This window comes from Schistocerca serialis, chromosome 2 (genome assembly GCF_023864345.2).
Source record: "Schistocerca serialis cubense isolate TAMUIC-IGC-003099 chromosome 2, iqSchSeri2.2, whole genome shotgun sequence".
NCBI classification, from domain to species: Eukaryota; Metazoa; Arthropoda; class Insecta; order Orthoptera; family Acrididae; genus Schistocerca; species Schistocerca serialis.
The window spans coordinates 908,637,250-908,660,761 of NC_064639.1; the positions used below are offsets into that span (position 1 = coordinate 908,637,250).

At 40.1% G+C, this 23,512-nt stretch overlaps 1 protein-coding gene across 1 annotated transcript in view; it reads right to left on the minus strand.

Moving 5' to 3' along the window:
* LOC126458265 (exostosin-3) overlaps positions 1-23,512 on the minus strand; it is a 154,239-nt gene that overhangs the window by 85,363 nt on the left and 45,364 nt on the right. Inside the window, exon 5 of the mRNA XM_050095189.1 lies at positions 876-2,054. Coding sequence (XP_049951146.1) covers positions 876-2,054 — 1,179 coding nt within the window. The remainder of the gene's footprint in view (positions 1-875; positions 2,055-23,512) is intronic.

Below are 23,512 nucleotides of genomic sequence, written 5' to 3' on the forward strand. Positions count from 1 at the left end.
CCTGATAATGACATCCTCCTGAGTAGTCCCCACTCGGAAATCCAAATGCGGGACTATTTTACCTCCGGAATATTTTATCCAAGAGGATGCCATCATCATTTAACCATATAGTAAGCTACATGCCCTCGGGAAAAATTATGGCTGCAGCTTCCCCTTGCTTTCAGCTGTTTGCAGTACCTGCACAGCAAGGCCATTTTGGTTTATGTTACAAGGCCAGATCAGTCAATTATCCAGACTGTTGGCCCTGAAACCACTGAAAAGGCCGCTGCCACTCTTCAGGAACCACATGTTTGTCTAGCCTCTCAACAGATAACCCTCCATTGAAGTTGCACCTACGGTACAGCTATCTGTATCGCTGAGGCACGCAAGCCTCCCCACCAATGGCAACGTCCATGGTTCGTGGGGAGAGGGAGAGCTTTATAGTAATCTACAAAACTAATGTCTCACTGTACCTTCTGTTTTAGTTGTTTATGAAATTTTATAATTTTTTAAAAAAATTTCTTGTATTCTATAGATTACTGGCATAATTTGGCATGAATACAATTTGCAGACCAGTCAATGAGAGTCAGGATGAAAGTATATGAGGATGTCAAAGTGATTGCTGTGAAATTCAAATAAAGATCAGTTGGTCATACAGCCAGATAAAATGGTGAAATATGGGCTAAAGAAATTTTCTGTTGGATTCTTCCAGACAAATAATGAAGGTAATAAAGTGACTGCCAAACAGAAGATGATAGACTACAATAAACAGGCAGGAAAAACTCGAACAGAGAGAGGAAGGTTGTCATCTGTGGAAATGGCCCTTACCCAGCAATGTGTGAAAATGGTTAATGATTATCACAGAACTGTGTACAAACTCTTAAATTGCTACTCACTTTTGGAAGCAGAATTGCAGCTTTCCTCCAGTCAATAACCTCATCAAAAGGAAGGAGTGCCTGATCTCCGCCCAGAACAACAGGCACAGCACCAGCCTTAAGAGCTTCATAAATACGTAGTTGCATTGGTGCTGTTGACAATACTTCTCCACCCACTGGTGCTATAATCAACACAAATGTAGATTCCTTGAGCACACTTAATCGTGATGATTCTGTTCCACAGAGTCTCCACTCCCCTAAAATATCCCCTGCACCTGTCCTTCCTCTCACTGGTGAAAGCAAACACTCAAACTGAAACAGAAACTTGTCTGATGTGGAACCCCTCTCCATTCTCTTGAGATGCTCTACAATAAATGTGTCAATGTCCTGTGTATAATAACTGTCACGCTTTTTATTATTCTCGGTCTTGTGATAACTATCCACATTACCATCAAGATCATCAAGATATGCTGTACTGCTTATTTCTTTTACAGTTCTGTTTGACAGCTTCCTCAATTCACCTTGAAATGAAATCAGAATTTTTCTGCGAGCTGGCACCATCCGCGGACAATCTTGCCACACATCTCCTCCAGGCGGTCCCAGCACGGGAGGAGCTATCACGTCAAAATTGTGTCGAAATCTGGACCTTAAAAATGTTGACTGCACAATAATAGCTCGTCCAGTATCAACACCCTTGAAAGCGTCCTGACTTCCAGTGGCTAAGTCTCGCCGTCCAGTGCTCCCACTACGCGCCAGATTTAGGAGGATGTGGTTACGGCCGTCACCACCCCAGAATGGTAATTTGTGCAACGCTTCAGTTGATATAGGTTGCTGACTGATATTACTACTTGAAACTGCTAAAGTTTCACCTACAAGCACTACAAATAAACACGCCTCGGTGGGTTCTGATGTATAGTGAGGATTGTAGCCAAGAGTCTGTTTTAGTGTTGTTTTCACAAATCCCTCAACTTCCCAGCCAGCACTGGCTATAGGAAACTTATCTGGATCATACAGAAACACTGGAAAACCTGACACTAAAGAACATCGAGAGTGATCGAAACAATTATGCATCTGACACAAATGAATTGATTCTGAAGGAATGGCTGGGAGGTGTTCTGGGAGCATGTCTGGCAAGAGACGTCCTGGAAGTGCCAGTTCTGGAGTGTTCCTCTGCACTGCTTCACGGTGAGAAACTTGAGCCTGCAAAAAAGAAGAAAAAAATACTAGAGATACATTTAAAACTGAATTGCAAATGGCAGTAAACATTACACAGATACAAACAAAACAGAAATATTAAACATATGCACTTAAATTTAGGAAAATTGCTATATTTCAAAAATATGCAATCGAAAAACTATGTATATTTTAGTACTATGTAAGAACCTCACACTAAGGAAAACAGAAGTGAGTGGAGTTACACAACAACTTCTACAAAAGATTCCACTGACAGGAAAAGATCCGGGATCTTTTGCGGATACATCCATCTCTAATGATCTTAATACTGAAGGGTACTTTAAACTCTAACCTTCTCTTCCAGGGATAGTTCCTTCCTAGACTGCTTTGATGTGGACCCATAGTTCATGGATGGAAACTTGCAGAGTACTTGTCTCTGACCAAGAAAATTCAACAGACAAACTACTAATAGCGTACTGGATCTACATGGACATCAAGTAAGAACCACAATCCACTGTTCACAAAGAAGCTTTTCAAGATCTGTTTGCTTTGGGTGCAGCTACTGTCCACAAGGAATATAAGGTCAGTGTTAACAGCAGGTAGGATAAACCACCAACTTTGACTGTATTAATCAATCCCACATATGAGGCCAATATGACTGTAAGTAAGCATAATATGACTTTAGATACTTCCAGTATAGTTAAAAAATGCAATGGCCATTTGCAGCAACCAATATTTCCAAAAAGATTATTCTGAGACAGAAATTAAGAAGCCTATCCTTTGTCTCCCCCCCCCCCTTGCCCCTACCCCCTCCATATATAACCTTTGTGCTTTTATATGATTCTCTAGCAGGGGCTACTTACACAACTTATTTGAGAGGTAAAATGAAGCATTTTCATCTGATGTGTTTCTCATATGATTACAATTGTCTCATATGATTACAATGGAAAATCTTCTTGCACAATAATGACTAAGAAGAAATTCTTTTTAAATTTCGTTCAGTTTAATGAAGCACACAACTAATCTTACAATATGTATATCCTGACTCTTCTGAAAAAATTATTTTTACAATTTCTGTTATATGAGAAAGTTGTAAAAAGGGTCATTGAAAAGGAAGGAAAATTAGAGTTTCACATCCCATCAGTGATTGCACCATCATGGATTAACTCTTTGAGGGACAGGTAAAAGCCATAAAAATTTACCCTTGAGAGGTGTGACCAATAATTTACATATTTCAAATTTGATCCATAATAACACTTTAATTTCATTATTGTGATATAAACTGAAAGAACAATCTCAAGCAATATTTCTTGCTTTTTCTATCTGTAACATAGTCTGCCTTCACTCAATCAAAACTATCCACACAATTCATACCGAAGTTTTAATCTTTCAGCACAAGAGGGCAAGTGATATTGATTACTGTTCCATCTTTTATCCTGTGATTTACTGTGGGCACTTGATCCAATGGTGCATGACATTTAGAAATCATGTTGACTGACCTGTTATATCTACAGATAACTAACCCATCATTACTAATTCTGGAATCGAATTATCCTCTGTCAAGTTCCTTTTTTTCTTTCTGGAATTTATTGTTCCATGAGTGTGCCGACTATTGGAATGTAAGTTCCTGAACACATCATATGATGTAAAGCAACTGTCCATAAAGATAATATGTTTCTTTCCATGAAGGTCACTTGTTAAATTTAGAACCACGTTCAATCCTAATCCTACTACCAAGGACTGTGAAACTTTTCCTGTATAAATATCAATTTTCAGGTTGTATGTTAATTCATCACATAACATCCACTCTTTGTACCCCCTCTTTATAGGTCTGATTCTCATGTTTGACAGATGATCTGCCTTTGAATTTAACCATTGCTTAATCAATAGCGAGAGTCTTGGAATTTCCTGTTGAAACAATCTAGCAGCAGACAGAGTTTGTATAGTTCGTCATAATTCTGACTGTTTCTGTCAGGAGCCACAGAATAATCCCCGAGATGTAAGTTACTCAGTAACTGACTAAATCTTTTTACTGTTATTAACTGTGATGTATAGCTTTCACCAGGGTCTGGATCAGTCCTGCAGTAATATCTGAAGGTAGGTTTTTCCGTAATTCCCACGCAATGACGTAGTTTTGTCTATATAATTCTTGATCTCATACAAGTTACGACAGTTGGCAACTGAGTGTGTTGGCACATACATTGCAGTTTTAATAGTTGGTGGAGCAGATGTTGATGATGTGTTTACTAGTTTTGGGAAAGCCCTCAATACAGCTACATACTCTTAACCTATCAAACAATATTTCATATCCATTGGTGGGAACAAAAGAGTTGCCTGTCTGTGTTGCATACAAATTGCTTTGTAACACTGTGTAGTTTCTTGATGTTTCATCAAAAAACTCGCAAAATAACTGACCTCAGGTTCAGTTTGTTCTTTATTTCTGCAACCACATCATTTTTTCCGATAAATAATGGCACTTGGTCAACACCTGTGGCCCCATATATCATCATTGTTGATGGAACAGAGAGTGGCACTGCATTATTTTCACTTGTCTCATCACTTTCACTGTTATCCTGAGAATCACTACTGCTCAACATGCAACTGTAAACAAAATTAGAAGATGCACAATCTGTAGTGAATGTCAGATCACTGTCATCACTTTCATCACTGTCAAGTCTGTTGTCACCATAAGGAATTTTATCAAATAATATTTGGTAACATTCTTCCTCTGTTACTCTTTTTTGGTGAGACGTATTGGATGGAGAAGAAAATTCACCGGATGTAGAAGGAGGTCAGTGGTTAGTGCCACTAACAACATAGAAATACGTCTGTGAAGTACAGAAAATTCTATTCAAATAAAAAGTAATATTACTTGTAGATTTATGGAAGGTCAACACATAAAGATATACAATTACTTACCAAAAATAGTCATATAAAAAAGAGCTAGAGAGAGAAAAATGACTGACACTTCCACAAACACCACCAGCAATGTATGAAATACCAGATCATTTCATAAATATGTGCAAAAGTACTGCACTGTGATTTTCCTGCCATCTAGTGAAACTTAAGTCAACAATTAATTGGTTAGTTGAGAGAATACCAACCTGAGTGGTAAACTGAGACAAATAATGTGGTTAGCTACAGTGACCACTGCCCTTTCAAAGCATCTACATATGTGGTAGGTTACAGTGATGTCCATCCTTCAAAGAGTTAATGACAAGAGTAGACTGAATTTTAACAGAATTGCCAGAGCTTTGGTAGACTTCCAAGAAAGCTACACAGAAGAGATGAATAGCAATCCTCTGGAATTTTAAAAATTACTGAGGATAGTGGCAAACAAACAGTTATTCAAGCTAGTATGTGGAATCTGTGAGGTTGAAGACACACCACTGGACTTTCCTGTATACTCCAATAACAAATATCACACATTTAGCCAAACAGCTGATGCATTTTAATTGTTGGCCAGAATAATATACAAGAGAATTTAAAAGAAAATTTCAGGATAGTTTAGATGACAATCACTTTGGTTTTAGGAAAAGTAAAGGTACAGAGAGGTAGCTGCAATGTTATGTTTGATAATCGAAGCAAGATTTATGAAAAATAAATACACTTTCATAGGATTTATCAAAAAGCATTCAAATCAGAAAAGTGGAGCGAGATGTTTTGAATTCCACAGAAGAATACACTAGAAGGAAAGACAGGCAAATGCGTCATATGGATAAGAACTAGGAACATTAAGAATGGAACACCAAGAGATAAGTGTTCAGATTAAAAAGTGTCTAGGGCATGGACTCTGTTTTCTCTTCTATTATTCAAAATGTGTATTGAAGATGCAATGGGGGAAATAAAAAAAATGCTAGAATAAATCTCTTTTATTTCCATCTATGGTCACAAAATTGTTTGGCCCTTAGACTACCAGTTTTGGTCAGCAATAATCATCTCTATATATGCAGTGAAACATGGGAAAACCAAATGTAGCTAATGAACAGCCTCCATCTTAAAACAATGAAATACACCACAATGAAAAGTGTCACTTTCAGGTATGTGGAAAATACAGACTTAAAATACGATGAGGCATACCTGTTTTAAAAAATATCCTAATATAATGAAACCATAGTGACATCGTCATTGTATTGATGTCATATTTTCAGTGCATTTTTTCCACATGTATGAAAGTAATACTTTTCATTAAGGTACTTTTTACTGTTTTAAGGTGTAGACTGTACACCAGTTGTATTTGGTTATACCACATTCTGCTGATTGATAATGGTCATCACTTTCTAAAACTGGAAGTCTAAGGACCAAACCATTTTGTGATTGCAGATGGAAATAAAGAAAACTTATTTTACACTTTCTGGATCACTGTTCTGTTCAAGACTGTCACAGCTTCTGAAGAAAGTTCAAGACTAGGATTAAAATTCAGCATGACAGGTTATCATTAATATGATTCCATGTTGACATTGCTGTTTTGTTTGAAAGTGAGGAAAAATTATAGGACCTGCTGAATTGAATGAACAGCATACTGAGCAAAGAATATGGACTAAGAGGAAGCTAAAGGAAGACTAAAGTACTGAGGACCACATAGTAAATGAAGTGAAGGAATTCTCCTACATGGAAGGAAAATAATAACAGATGATGTAAAACTGACATAAGAAGCAGACAAGCACAGGCAAAAAGGGCATTTATCATTAAAACAAGACAACCAGTATTAAAATAGATCCTGAGCTGAGACAGAAAGGTCTGAGAACTTATGTCCGGAGAAAATCATTTTGCGGAAGTGGAACATAAACTGTGGAAAACCAGGCAGAAGAGAATCAAAGTATTTAACACATGAGTTATTATTATATATGAGGTGCGATCAAAAAGTGATGGGAATTTTTGTTTTTATTAAAGAATCTTTATTTATTCATCAACATCAACTTTGTCCCATTCAAGGTAATCCCCCTCAAATACTTACACTTTACACTCTTGCCAGCACTTTTTCCAATTTTGGAAGCACTTCTAGAACTCACTTTTCATTATGGTGTTTGAGCAATTCTGTCGCATAACTTGCAGGTAGTATTCCTTACTGACCGTACAACCACAATACAGGGACTGAACCTGTCAATTTTTTACTTCTCTCTCTCTCTCTCTCTTTCTTTCTTTTCTTTTCAGGCAGTTTCCATTGGGCTGAGTGGGCCTTGGTTTTGATATTATACCTGTACCCACTATGTTTCGTTATGTGTTATAAACTTCTAAAGAAGTTATGGATTGATGTCAACGTCATTCAGCAACTTCTGAGTGATGTCTACATGATGCTGTTTTTGGCTGAATTTTAACAATTTTGGAACGAACTTTGCTGCTACACATTTCAAGCAAAAAAAAAAAAAAGAAAAAAGAAAAAGCAGCTTGAATGAGCCAAAGAATGTGCCAAAATCATCTTCAATTTCTCCAATGGTGACTCAGCAATTTTCCAGAACCATTTTCTTTGCTTCTTCCACATTGCCATCAGTAATCAATGAACTAGGGCATCCAGGGTGGTCGTCATCTCCACCATCACCTTGACCCTCTTCAATACATTTATACCACTTAAACTCTTGTCTTACTCATAGTAGATTTGCCAAAAGCCACAGTTAACATTTCAAATGTGGTGCTGCACTTTATTCCATTTTGCAAGTAAAACTTAATGCAAAATCTTTGATTCGCCTTTTTTGAAACCAAAAATTCGCTGAGCACTGAAAAACTCGTATAACCTTTTTGATTGTCAACAATATTCAAAACAGCTGAAAATGTAAACACAAACATGTGTACCAACAAGGTAAAAAAATTTGTACATTTGATACATTAAACCTGCAAAATTAAAAAATTCCCATTACTTTCTGATTACACCTCATATCTTCTTGTATAGCTGAAGGCTGGTAACTATGGATAGGAAACAAATGGATCAATTGTGTATGGATGCAGGAAGAATTTTCTACCTACAGAAACAGCTGAAAGCTGTGTTGACCACAGTTGACAGACTTCAGGCTGTTTCCCTGGGCTGTGATGGCACTGAGGCAACTCCAACTTAAGTTGTGGAACTGTTGTGCCTACAGCATCACCTAGGCACTCCAATGTCACAGCTAGTCTCAACAGACCTATGTACACTTTCCTGAGAATCAATGATGAACTGTGGAATGTTCACGCAACTCTGGCTGGAACAAGAAAGTGGAGAATGACCACAAGGCTACTGGATACTGGACATTTGACTGTCCCTTTACACTTAAAACAGACCTGATGTCTTCCCCTATGGTGAGATTACATTTAAGCCAGCATGATACACCTCTTCTTTTGTGACTGGGACAGGGGCTGAAGCCTCTGGCCAATTACCAAGGGCATGTTTCCAGGCTACTGTAGGATTCATAAGGTAAGTAATGGAATGTCTCAGGGAAATAGTAGGCAGGTCAGGAAGAAAGATCCGAGATCAGTCGACATATTTTCTAGGGGAAATGTGGAGCAAGCCCTGCAGGCAGCTATTGAGAACACTGGCTGCAAATAATAGCTAATGTTGGCACTAATGGTGCCTGTCACCTGGATTCAGAGGTTGGGGTTGGCTGAATTGGTAAAGACACATTGGATGGATGTTGAGCTAGCATTCTGCAGCATCATTCGCAAAACTGAAGGCAGTTCTCTGTTTTAGAACCTATTTGAGGGCTTAAGTCAGAGGCTCTGTTGTAAATGCTAGGCGTGTGGTGTTCAGTTGTGTGCAAGTTGAATTCACAGGTGCTTGCTTGTGATCCACTGTTTGTCAGTTTTAGAGCGAACCATCAAAAGAAGTTCATACCCTCTCCATTTCAGCACTAGCTTCAGTGTTACAAACAGAATGCATTCATTTTGCCACTGTCTGATGTTTTTTGCACATAAACTATTTGTTGTTGTTTACTGAATTAGATTTTCGTGATGTCGGAGTAGCTGGATGATAGTGTACTTCTGTTGAAAGAGTACTGATCCCACAGGTGCTTGTGGGATCCTAGTGGTCCACAACATAAAACACTTAAAAGAAAAAGATGCTTAGCAAGAAACTGCAAAAGAGCAAGAAACTGCCAAAGTGTTTAAAATGCCAACAGAGGAAGGGAGGAAGAAAATTAACTCCCTACTATCTTCTTTTAGACAAGAAAGGTGCAAAGAGTGTACAACCTTGGGAATGAGCATTCCTGCTTGGTCAGTATGAAGTGAGAAAAAACAGATGTTCTTCAGTTAGTACAGTCATGAGCACTTAGCAACAGCATTTTCATTTACTTAGTTTAATGAGAACTGTAAAAAGAGAGTATTTACTCAGCTTTGCAATATTTATCCTGTCATTTGTCCCACCCTTTATCTGATTTAAAATATTGCACAAATTCATTTCTTACTTCTGCAGGAAATCTTGTTCCAGCCAGATATGGACAATTTAAACTGCTCCTCTGAAGAAGTCATGTCTAGTGACACAGTGTACCCTTCTTCTGCCAGCACATCAACAGATACTGCATAACTGAGAGATAATGGGATATACACTCTTTCTAGTTTCATTTTTTCTGGTTCTTCTTTATTTTTTATTTGTTCATGTAATTGCTCTCAGAAAAGTAAATGTCGTCAAAATAAACAGATAACACAGATGAACATAAAATAAAAAGATACAAAAGGCCTGATCATTCCGTAGCTTACCCTTCAAGGTATCTGTGTTCTGTCACAGTTTTGCTACCATATTACAAAATTTAAATACACAAACAGAGTAAGTACCCACCTCCATGGCTGAGATCACTAACGCATGCTTGTGCAGTGGCACTCAACCTGGGGATAAGCTAGTTTGAATCCTGATATCCTGATGTTGGAAAAAATTTTCACTGCCAGTATTGGTCAGCAAGGGGAGGAGAACTGGTGACAATAAAGTTTCTGATCACCAGACTCTGTGCCAATTTTCTGGTCTAAATAGTGCCGGCACCAGGTTTCACCCTCTCCCTTCTATCATCATCATCATCATCATCATGTTGCAAACAAAACAAAACAAAAGGTGAAAACTGTTTGCCCTCTGAGAATAATGTGTGTTATCCTGTAAACTGTAAAGCATACACAACAAAATAGCTTATAATGCTGGTCTTCCATATATTTTACTTTACATTACTCATTTTTATTGATAGTAAGTCCTTTGCATTCACCTTACAAAATCAATGAGTGGTTCACAGATTGCACTAAACACTTCAGGAATTGTTTCGGAAACAGATGCAGTTGATTTACTACATAGGTATTTGAAGCTAGTCTGTCACCTGTCACTAAGAATCACAGCATTAGTGCTAGCTTCTCTTCTGCAGATAGAGCTTCTCGATAATTAGTGTCTTACTTTGAAACTTCAATTCAGTAGCAGCTAAAAGAAGGTGAAAATCATCTACTGGCATGCAGGTGAAGTTTTGGAATAAAGCAAATGATGGTTGCAGCTGCAAATCACTCATCAGAACTGAACCACCATTTCTTTCACGCCTGCACAAAAATTCAGACACCAACATTTTTCTGTGACTATGTAGTTTTATTTTCACGATCAACAGCGAGCTCACCACACAAAATAAAACAACTTTTTTGTTTCCTTTCTCCATCACACTGTACTGAATATTGGTTAAGTAACTTTCTGCGACAACGTTTTTGCATCAAAAAGCAAAACACACTGTATCCCTTCTCTTCCATATGCTACAATGTAAATGCTTGTTTGCAGGTATAAGTAGGTGATGGTGTGCCAAGCAAAGCCACTGCACATTACTTGCGAAGAGCATTTGCTTGTTCTTAATTTTAGTGTACAATAGGCTTTACACCCCAATGATAGATCAGATGTGCACCACATGCAGGATGCAGATATTGTGGTAGCAGAGTATGTGCGGTATGCACGTGCAAGTTTCTTAGGATAGAGAAACACCTCCAAGAAATTTGGAGAGGGGAGATTATCAGCATTTTTTAATTACAGAGTGTAGCATTCATCACTGCAGGTTGGAGAAAGAAAACTGTTAATTTATTATTAGTTAACTACAAGAGTCTTCAGCAGCTAGTTTGACAATGCAGATGCAAGGGAGATATTTTAAATTTTGACCCTACAAATAGACAAGACTTTAATGACAGCATCAGTGGGCTACAGAGACAAGGATTACTGATCATAATATCACAGCAATGATAGTTTCAAAGCTAATAAATTCATCCAGAAAGCTAGGAGACTATTTACTGGAAACAGTAGATAAATAGTTGATAGCATCCTACTTAGACAGAGAATGGATTCCATTTAGTTCCAATATAATGGACATAAAGGAATTATGGCAATGTTTCAACTGATACTAAATTATGCTCTGCAGAGGTTTACGTATGCCAAGTAGGTGGATTAAGGGCATGACAGACCCACTGTAGTTTAATAGCAAAATTTGGAAAATTCTGGGGAATCAAAGATTGTTGCACTCTCGGGTCAAACGAGAATGTGAAAATGTCAACAGCTAAAAGTCAGTAGAAATTTGTGCAGCTATAAAAAGATTGATGCGTGAAACATACAAATTCCTTTGTCATATCTCAGTAAAGGATCTTGCCAAGAGCCCGAGAAAATAGAGGTTCTTCGTAAAATTGCTAAAAGGGTTGAAGGTTTACATCCAGCCACCTGTCTACCAGTTTGGTGTGGCAATAGAAGACAGCAAAACGAAAGGAGAAGTTTTACATTTCACAATTAAAAAATGATTCACCAAGAGGATTGTACAGACATACCATCATTTGATTGTCGCAAAGACTTCAGTACGGTAAAAACAGAAATAGGCATTTCTGGGGCTGAAAAGCAACTGAAAAAGTTAAAAACAAGTAAATAACCAGATCTGGACAGAATCTCAATTCGGTTTTCCTGAGAGTACCCGAAGCCATTGGCTCCTTACTTAGCTTGTACTTATCACAAATCTCTCATCCAGCACGAAGTTCCAAGTCAAGTATCACTTATATGCTCCTACTAGGAAAAGAAAGATTCCTGAAACATTAGTACAGATCCTGAATGTGAAATAATCTGGGTGAAGACAGAAGTTAAAGGTGAATCGAACATGGTAATCCAGTGCTTCAATAGACCCACTACCTCAACAATGATATGTTTTCGGAAAAACTTGTAGAAAGTTGCATTTAACTTTCTTCTCTTTTTATGGTGTTAGGGAAAAATTTCAACTTACCACCCACAGTATGGGAGACTCAAGCGATTATGCTCGGTGCTCGGAGAGGAACGCATAACATATTGTGCTAAATGCCTTATCACAAAATTATCTCGAGCAGACTGTCAGATAACTGACTCATGGGGGTAACATCTTCGATTTCTTCTTTACAGATAGGCCCCAACTTTGGATTCTGTTAAAGCAGAGAAGGAAATACTGGGCACAAGGCTCTTATAGTATCACTGAATGTGGGTCTTAATGGAAATGTTAACGAAAGTAGAAAGATATTTCTACCTAGTAAGTGCAGCAAGAAATTGATCTCAGATTACCTAAGCAACCAACATCAAACTTCCATCTCCGAGACAGAAAAATGACGAGTATAAATACGTACAATTCAAGTGAATTGTCAAATATGCCTCAGAGGGATCTGCATCGAGCAAACTTGTGACAAAGAGCCATTGTGGTTCGACAGCCAAGTCAGAAAGTTGCTCCAAAAGCAAAGACATCTTTATTCATTGACTGAATTGCCTTTATTCATAGACTGAATTGCAGCTAAATTCTTGTAGACAAACAAAAGCCGAACAAAGCTAAAATAAGCATAAGAAAGGCCACGCATGAAGCATTCAACGAATTAAAAAATAAAATTCTTTTTGTAATTACCTGACAAAACAATCTTAAGGAGCTTAAATCTTACATTAAATCAATAAACATAACAAAGTCAACTACCCAGTCTCTTGAAGGTCATACCATCACCCATACGGGGGATTACAGGAAGAATGCTTTCTGAAACAGTTTCACTGATCATACTACAATTCCCCCTGACCACATGATATAAAATCAACTAAAATTGTACAATGGAGGAAATTTGAAAGGACCTAATGGGATACCCATACAATTCAATACTGCGTACGTGAGAGAACTTGCTCTTTTCTAGCAGCTGGCTACTGTACGTTTGATCAATACTAGTGTATTGCTCTTCAGTGTGGGACTCTTACTATGTAGGACTTGCAGAAAAAACTGATACGATATAAAGAACAGTGTGTCCTGTCATGGGTTCATTTAGTCAGTGTGAAAGTGTCACATAGATCCAGTGTGTGTGTGTGTGTGTGTGTGTGTGTGTGGGTGGGGTGGGGAGGGGGGGGGGGGGGTGCTCAACAGCAAGGTTATCAGTGCTCTTACATATATTAAAAGATCCCACCTCATTCACATTGATCCACATGCACACTATATTTTACGTGCCTCAAGACAATGGAGAGAGGGTGAAACGTGCTATACCTGGGATTAAAACATAAGTATAATGACAGAGGAGCTAAAAGAAAGGCACAGGGAAATGAGAGTGGTTGACCACTTACAAAAAACTTTGGTGAACCAGTCACCCTGTTAGCACATTAAGAACCTCTCCCTAAAATGTTAGGAAACAAGTTGGACATATTAGAAAACATCAAAACTCTCACTACATTCATTTGAATATCACTTAAAAATCTGTTGGCAGTCCTGCCACTGTCCTCTAGTCTCAAAATAAAATACAGTCTAATAAAATGTGGGACACTGTGATCTATAAGCCACAAGCACCATGCACTGGAAGGTCCTCTCGCCAAGCATCATAGGGCTGCAGCCTATGTGAAAACGAATAAGGAGGACCTCGTCCCATCTGTGTAGTTGGAATGAAGTACTCCACGGCCACATTGTGGGCTTTACTAGACACATCCTACTGTCTGTCACTTCCAGCCACTAATCTTCCCACTGATGCTCGATTCTGTACTGTAACAGTGAGATGATAGCATGCAAGGAAATGACACAGTGAGCTAACTGAGGATCATGACAGGCCACCTCTACTGCTACACCTCCCCTTTCATTGCCCACAGTACCCATGTGCATTGGCACCCACCACAAAGACACTATCTTCCTCAGCCTATGTAAGTGGAGAAGGGCATCCTGAATATACTGGACTATTTTATCATCTGGATACAAGTACTGCAGAGACTAAAGAGTGATAAAGAAGTTGGAAAAGATGAGGTATTTAGTGTGAATGGCACATCTCATCTGCTTCATCACCCTCAAGACCGCAGATCGTTCTGCATCAAATACAGTGAACTCGAGGCAACAGAATCTTGGCGACATGATCCAGTTAAACAGCAGAGCAGCCAACAGAACCCCCTTGCATCGACCGCTTTGTGAATACAGCTACATACTTGAGGAACTCATTTAAAATGTTGGAAAGTGACATTTTAAAACCATAAGCAGGATGGCTATCTATTCTGTACTGAACTAAATTTCAAATTACTCTGGACCTTTGCAGTATCCATGATGGCAGTCAGTTAAAACCCCAGATTTGAGCCTGTACCTGCCCCACATTGACGGACTCCAGCATACACTTTGCACAGATCGCAAATGGCCTCGTTGGTCTTGGATAATTGGTAAATAGGCATCCCTTAGTGGGACAAGCAATGATACTGTATACTCAGTAGTAATGGGACAATCAAGTGTGTTTAAAAATCAACAAATTTTTTAGAGACAAATAAAATGTCTTATGTCAAGGACATGCGAATAAAAAGTATATTGTAAATAGTCTTCACCGGTTTGCCACCAGGTCACATTGTGCAAGTTCCACAATATTTCCTCAGAGCAACTGTCCGACATCTTCAGGTGGTTCAACCTTGCTCATGGCTAGGCACAACTGACTGTATCCGCACACCGATGCCCTGTTTTTAGAACATGCGCGTGAAGAATGCACAGCCACGGAAATCGCGCATGCACAGTGATCTGCCATATTCAAACTCCCTCTGCCGAAAATCGCAGAGCAGCTCTCCCGCGCATGCGCTGTATGCTGAGTTTGTCAAGTGCGGCCAGATGTTAGTCACCAACGGCCGTACTAGGCCAGTGTTATTATGGGCCTGTTACCGAAGAATCTTGATTCTCACGTCGTGATTTAATAGCAGCCAATGCAGGGTCCCAGGCTGTGCTCAACTCATCAACAAGGATACGGGATTTCAGTTGAGCACAGCCTGGAACTCTGCATTGGCTGCTATTAAATCACGACACGAAAATTAAGATTTTTCGGTAACAGGCCTGTCATAACACTGGCCTAGTACGGCCGTTGGTGAGTAACATCTGGCCGCACTTGACAAACGCAGCGTACAGCACACGCGCGGGAGAACCACTCTGCGATTTTCGGCAGAGGGAGTTTGAATATGGCAAATCACTGCGCATGCGCGATTTCCGTGGCTGCGCATTCTTCGTGCACGTGTTCTAAAAACGGGGCGTCGGTGTGCGGACACCATCAGTCGTACCTAGCCACGAGCAAAGTTGAACCACCTGAAGATGTTGGACAGTCACTCCGAGAAAATATTGTGGAATTTGCACAATATGATCTGGCGGCAAAACCGTGATAACTATTTACAACACGAAACTTCCTGGCAGATTAAAACTGTGTGCCCGACCGAGACTCGAACTCGGGACCTTTGCCTTTCGCGGGCAAGTGCTCTACCAACTGAGCTACCGAAGCACGACTCACGGCCGGTACTCACAACTTTACTTCTGCCAGTACCTCGTCTCCGCCTCTAGGAGACGAGGTACTGGCAGAAGTAAAGTTGTGAGTACCGGCCGTGAGTCGTGCTTCGGTAGCTCAGTTGGTAGAGCACTTGCCCGCGAAAGGCAAAGGTCCCGAGTTTGAGTCTCGGTCGGGCACACAGTTTTAATCTGCCAGGAAGTTTCATATCAGCGCACACTCCGCTGCAGAGTGAAAATCTCATTCTGGAAACATCCCCCAGGCTGTGGCTAAGCCATGTCTCCGCTATATCCTTTCTTTCAGGAGTGCTAGTTCTGCAAGTTTCGCAGGAGAGCTTCTGTAAAGTTTGGAAGGTAGGAGACGAGGTACTGGCAGAAGTAAAGTTGTGAGTACCGGCCGTGAGTCGTGCTTCGGTAGCTCAGTTGGTAGAGCACTTGCCCGCGAAAGGCAAAGGTCCCGAGTTCGAGTCTCGGTCGGGCACACAGTTTTAATCTGCCAGGAAGTTTCATATCAGCGCACACTCCGCTGCAGAGTGAAAATCTCATTCTATTTACAACACATCCGCCACGAAAGCTTGAAGAGTCAAAAAAGTATATTTCTAGAAATACATTCTAAATGTATTTACTTACTGAAATATGAATCTTTGTATTTGTGGCATTAAATATCAATTTTTTGTTGGTTTTGAAAGTTAATATCTAATGCTGCAGTGTAAATTTTTTGTACATATAAATGAACAATCACTTTTTAACACTTTTTATTAGGTCAGTTACTTGTCTCTCTCTCTCTCTCTCTCTCTCTCTCTCTCTCTCTCTCTCTCTTTTTTTTTTTTTGCAATATTAACTTGCTGTCTTTTCTGGTGTATGACGGAGAGTAGGTACTTGGTGTACCATTGCTATTTCCCTGTTTTCTTGTACCAGTCCTGTTAGCTTGATTCTCTCTAGTTTTTACATTTGCAGTCTTCTCACAAGATATGCCTATGAGGAAGTTTGAAAAGAAACTGAAATAAACCAGAAGTTTACCACACGTCCTCCTGAATCTCATCAAAATGTTTGAAATCAACTGAAAATTTTCACACAAACCAACTGAAAATTTTCACACAAACAAGACTAAAAAGCTGAAAAAAACTATTTAAACACAATTTTTTAAAAATATAATACAATTTAAAAATGGACGAATAAATATTAAATAATCTCTCCCAGTCCCGTACAGAGTCTTAACGCCATACAGACAGTCCTGAAAATTTGTACTTGTGAATTTTTAATAGCTATGACACTACCTGAAAATCTGAAAACATGAGGCATACATATGTAGCTGATGACAGTTTTCTGTACAAAATATTTACCTTCCAGACAAATAAATGGCTGAATATTCAAATGATTTGGCATTTGTGGACATCATCACACATTGTCTATAAAACGGAACGCAAACTGTCACTAAAATGAGGTAAGGTTCCTTTCTTCTTCATATATCCTTAAGGGAACCTTTGCATCCCCCCCCCCCCCAACTATGGCTGCAATATGTCTGGATTTCCTCAAACTGGTCCTAGTTTTGTGAGCATACAGAGGTATGCTGGAGGGATTTGTATACAGCTGTCTGGGGTGAACCTAGAACTTTTTTTTGTGTCTGTGGAAATTCAGGTGATTGGAAATAGGCAATAATAAACCTTAGTTAAAATTCACTAAACGAGGACCTAGCTATAGATAGGTTCTTCGTTTTAGTCTATTAAAAGTCAGCAGCAAGCATGCTTAGCCACTTTCCTATGTGCATTCAGTATATTACAGAATTTTCTTTACAACTTTGATCATGTGTGTTTTAGAAATGGGAATAATAGAAAGGTATACTTTGTGACGTAATGTTACACACACTAAAGCTGTTTCCTTCCCCCCCCCCCCCCCCCCAAAGTTAGTTATTGACTGACCATCCTCCATCAGTTGGCACAGTGTGTGGAATGGTTTGTATAGATCAGATCAGACACTCATGTCCTGTGGAACCCATTGCACTTTACATAACTTGTGTGCTTCAGATGATGCACGCATTTAATGTGACCATCCATCCCCCCTTTTCTTGTGACTGTCACGATTTTTTGAGCTCTGTCCCAAATCTTTTTAAAAGTAATTTGAGACACTTATCTGTGCCAGATTTAACAATTACAAAATGATTTATTCCAAATTCTATGTTCACTTCACCTGTATTGATATCCTGTTACTGAAAGGGTATTTTCCCAAATGAGTCATGTACGAAGCAAAGACAAAACAGTTTGCTCTAGAAACTACAAAAGCAATGTTGGTGACTAGAGTGAATTATTATGAAACTTGAGCTGAATGTTTTCATAGGGCTATTGAAGAATACAGACATGCTGACGAAAATTTACAGCACTGATAAATACAGTATGCCTGTTTGCACTATTTCATTTTAGAAGGTACTAACAAAATATAATTTAATGTACTTTTTGTAAAAAATGAAAGTGATAGTTTGCATTTATTTCATTCAATTCAGACTTCTTTTGTAATATCAATTTTTTTTTAATGTGTCCCGAGTTCGGCTTTAAAAACTATGGCCACCTTAACATACCTTAACTCGTACGTGGCTACTAGAACCTTAGGTGTGTACGAACATCATGCCACAAACAGCACTTTTCTACCTATCCCCATTTCTAAAATATATGTGACGACAGTTGTAAAGGTGATTTTGAGACACCCTGTATTTTCCATACTTCTTTATTGAAACAATGAGAAGCCACCGACAATGGGTGATTGCATACACTGCAATGCTGCCCTGCCTGCCAGACAACTGAATGTCCTAAATGTCATTTGCCTTCTAGTCACTGAGCTGTATAAAACTGATTTAATTTACATTCGTTTTCCTTATTGCAAATTAGTACTATGTATGAAGGTCTCTATAATGCACTTTCACTAATCCTTGCTACTTTTATGTGTAATTTATATCTGCTGACGAGTAGAATGTGTTTGCCCACTGGTATCGTTAGCACTGAAACGTAAGCAAGGAAATATTCCCCTCTTATGTCCCCGCTCCCTGCAGAACATTGTGGCCAGCAGCCAACTTATCACCTACAGACTGTGTGTGTTTGGCAAATTATTTGATTTGACCCACACGTCCTGGGTTTTGAGTTTTTGTCTGTGATCGGCATTTTAAGTTAGTTGTGTTTTAATCACAACTAGAACAATTTAATCCACAAAAGTATACAAATCCGCTTTAAATGATGAAAAGAAAAATTAGTCCTTTCAGTTCATAATTAAAAGAACATGTATACTGCTTATGTTAACTTTGGCATATCCCCGTCATATGTCTTCACTTAGGGCCACCCTCTGTCAGTATAATGTGGCACTGCTTTAGTTAATCTAATTAAAGTATTACAGGGCAGTTTCACTCAGAAGAATGAATGGATAGTTCAGTCAGCTAAAACACTACAGTGCGGTTTCAGTTAAAAGAATGAGTAGTGTTGTTTTCACTTGAAAAGAAAGAATGAATAATTCAGTCAATATGCAAAGCTACAATGGTGTTGAATCTTTTCATTTGACTGCTCACACTCGAAAAAAATAGATGAATAAGAATCCAACCGACACTTAAAACTATGACCAACTGATACAATTGTTTTCATTCAGTTGCTCCCACAGACTGGTTTCACTTGAAACAATGAATGAGTAGTCCAACCAACTGAATCGATTGTTTCCATTTGGTTGCTTCCACAGACTGGTTTCACCTGAGAAACTGACACGCCTGACGCACCACGAGAAGCTGCTGCTGGAAGGTATGAGGCAGTTCACCAGCCTCAGCACAAACACTGGGTGTGGTGCTGGCCCTGTAAGTGCCTGTGGCGAGCCTGATCCCCTCATGATGTACAGCGTCAGTTATCTTCAGGTAAGGAGGCCTCACTGACATACACACTGTGCTCCCATAGTCCAGCCATGATTGCATGAGAGCTCTATAGAACTGGAGCAGATGCGCCCTTTCCACTCCCAAAGACCTGTGTCCAAGACAGACAAAAATGTTCAGTACCTTCTGTGCCTTTGCCTTCAGTTCCTTCGGGTGTGGTAACCATGACAGTCTGGAGTCAAAATTGAGGCCCAAAAACCACACAGAGTTCCACATATGCAATTCATATACATTAAAAATACAATGATAACAATTAAAATAAACACACACACACACACACTTCTATGTAGAAAAAGTTCAACCAGACTTTGCAGTCCACTCCTGCCTCTTTACTGTAAGTGACCACTGATGAGTTGCTGTTGCAATACTGGAGGAGGAACAGAAGACCACAAACTTATCCACAAATAAGGATGATTGTATGGACTTCTTACCACAGATGTGTGTTTATGGCACGAGGGCAGCACTTAAAACATGGCCCTGAGGAATACCATTCTCCTGCTTGAAACTATTCGACAGCACATTACCAACTCAGTACTATCTTGGCCTATCTATCACATTGAATTAAAACATTATAACAGGACTTCCTTTGATAAGATGAACAGATTCATGATGGGGAGATGTCCATGGAAGCCTCATTGGTGGTACTACCCTAGAATGTTGTGTGTCTAAGTAGTGTCCTACATCTTACTGATATCAAAGAATATACCTATAAAATGTTGTTTGCAGAGGAAGGCCTGCTGTATAGCTAACTCCAGCTGGGTCAGGTTGCCGCCGGTGAATTGACACCCCCTGCATCCACAATGAGTGACCTAGGAGCTGCCTGGTCTCTAACATTCAGTCCAGACAACAGTTAACCATTCGCTCCAAGGTCTTTCCCATACAGTTTGTCAAGGCAACACTCCAGCAACTACTGGGATACTTTCAGCCCTTTCTTGGTTAGTGAAGAGATATCAAAAACTGCCACCCTCCACAACTTGGAAAAGTGGCCTGTCTGCCACATCAAATTAAAACATTGTGAGAGGATTTGCTTTGACAATAGTTTCGAGTTCCTCAGCTGGCTGTATCGGATTTGGTCATGACTGGGTGCAGTATCTTGAGCCGCAGACAGTATTGAATCCGACTCCCACATGGAGAATGGGCAGTTGTTGGACTCCGAACTGTTGGACCTGAAGTCCAACTCATTCCTTTTCATGGTGGCATGGTAACGATGGAACGTTGGATCCTGGCTGGCAGTGGCAGCAGTAGTTGCGAAATGCTCTACCATTATCTGCACAATGTTTCTAGGTGTTGTTTGAAGACAGTCCTGTTTCAATAATGCCGCTACAGGTAACCAATTGCCTTTATTGGAGGTCCTCCTGATGACATCCCATACTGCAGCAGAACAAGTGTAATTGTTGATAGAGCCCAGGAACACTTCCCATGACCTTTTCTAGCTCTCTCTGATGATGTGTTGAGTGTTGGCCCTTGATACGCTACAGACTGTGAGGTTTTCCACCATTTGGTGGTATTCAAACAGTCACTGAGCCGCACACCTGATTCATAGTACTGAACAGCCCTCATTAGTCCGCCAAGGGACAAGTGGCCTCCTACTACTACAAAAGGACTTCAGGATGAAAAAGTCAGCCATTTGGTGGATTACTCATGTGATGTGGTCCACCCACTCTGGAAGCTGTCACAGCATTCAAACACAGCCAGCTGGCTGAGCAGTGTCCAGTTGGCTCTGCTGATCATCCATCGTTCCTGTATCCTTTCAGGGAGAGCTCCATCCAGTAGGTGAATCCAGAATGAAAAGTGGTCACTGGATTTAAGGTCATTAGTGACTTTCCACTGAACAGAGTCTGCGAGGGCTGGAGAATAGAAGGAGAGATCAATGGCTGAGGATGACCCAGCAGCAGCACAGAAACAAGTGGGAGTGCCTATGCTGAGGACGCTCAGCTTGTGAATCATCCTTAGGCTCTTCAAAACCCAACCCACAGGGCAAGGAAAGATTGAGCCTCGCAATATATGACAGATACTGAAGTCTCCCAGTAAGAGAGTCAAGGGAGGTGTTCTAGAAGATCCATGAGAGCTTCAGAGTCTATCATATCTCTTGAAGCTAAGTACAGCGAGCGAACAGTGAACCTCCAATACACATGGATTTCAAATGCAACTGCTTGTAGGTCAGTAGCCCAAGGTCAAGAAGAGGAGGGGTGTGTGTTGTCGACAAACAAGTGAACTCTTCCTTGGCCATATCGCCAGTCAGGTCATCCTTGCAATGGAGGGTATAGCTCGGGAGTATAGGGATACAGACGTTTTAAAATGTGCTTCCTCTATGTGCACAGGAGGCATTCCTGCACTAGTAATTACAGTTTCTCCACATGTCCTGAGCCCACCAATGTTCCATTGCAGTATGGGAATCTTTTATCATGGAGTTAATACTTTCAACCTCTTTTTCCACTGAGGAGTGGAGCTTGTATGGGGTAAAGGCTTGGTCTTGGGGTGAGATGAGTGCCCCAGGCCAGCATCAAGGTCCATCAGCTCTAAAGACAAATCATGAGAGACGTCAGAAGGAGTGATGTCAACATCTTCAGACTGCTTACTTCCTGTCTCCATCAGCAACTGATTCTTTGCCTCTGACTTCAAGTTGTTTGCATGGGGAGGTTTCGGAGCTACAACCATGGATATGGTAGTGGCAGCACTGGGCAGTGGAGCAGACTGAGTGTTTGGCATGACGAAGAACTCCACAACGTTGTAACCGCAGCCATTTTTCAGATGTTCTGGAGGGAATTATGGGTTTTGAAGTAACTGCAGCAGCACAAGTGCATTGGTAATCAAAGGTTCTAGTGCTGACACTAAAAACTTCTTTTTGTGTAACAGCATTGGGCTTCTGAAATGGCTACTTAAGAAACGAAGCAAAGGAGATAATGAACATGGAGGGCAGCATGGCCTTTACTTCCCCCCCCCCCCCCTCCCCCCCTCAACATTTGGTATGCACTTCGTATTTTTAAGTTCTTATATCTTCTGTTCTTCAAGATATACGCTGCAGTCCCTACTCTAGACAAGGTGATCCCCACAGCAATTCACACTTTTCAAAGGAGATGAACAAGCAAATCCTTTGTGTGCTGCCTTACCAAATTTGCCCGAAGTGGCTTCTGCCTTACAACCAAGAGTAGCACGCCCAAAGTGCTGGCATTTGAAACAGTGCACTGAGTTGCGGACATAAGGCCACATGCTTAAGCGATGGAAACCTGCCTTGACATGCTCTGATAGTTCCATGCAATTAAAAGTACATATAAATGAGTCTGACTTAACAAGCTCACCATCCACACTATTCGGTTTACCATGGATATCAACAATGCCTTCTTGGGCCCAATCAGCTTTAAATTCATCTTCAGGAATGTCCACCAGATCTCTGCATGTCATGAAGCCTTTGCTGTAGTTCAAGGTGGTATGGAGCTCATTCCCAATGACATTTTACCCATGGCTATCGGGTATTAGCAGACTGGTTGCTTGTTGGGAACTTGAGGTTTCAACCAATACTGTCCCATTTCACAACCATTTGAAAGATTACGATGTACCTACAACCCCTCTATACTCTTCTGAATGCAAAAAGGTGAGACTTTTTTGAAGCTGGCCTCTTTCCTTTTAAGTACTAAAAACACACTCTGACTAGCAGCATGCATCCTGTTACTATACACAAGAATTCTGAAATGTTCCTGAGTCTGGAGGATGGCTACACAAGCCCGCTTGTTAGATTAGGTGTTAGCACCAACAAGGTGCCCAACCGTTGTACTGGACGGAGTAGTAGTACATTCTGTGAGTTCCAGCTCAATCCCACAAGCAGCTTCGGAGATAAGTGCTGACTCACAGTCCCACTTGCCTGCATAAACCTTATATGAGGCACATCAGTTTCCTCAGAAATTACCCGCTATAAACTGTTCTACCTCAATAGCCATGCA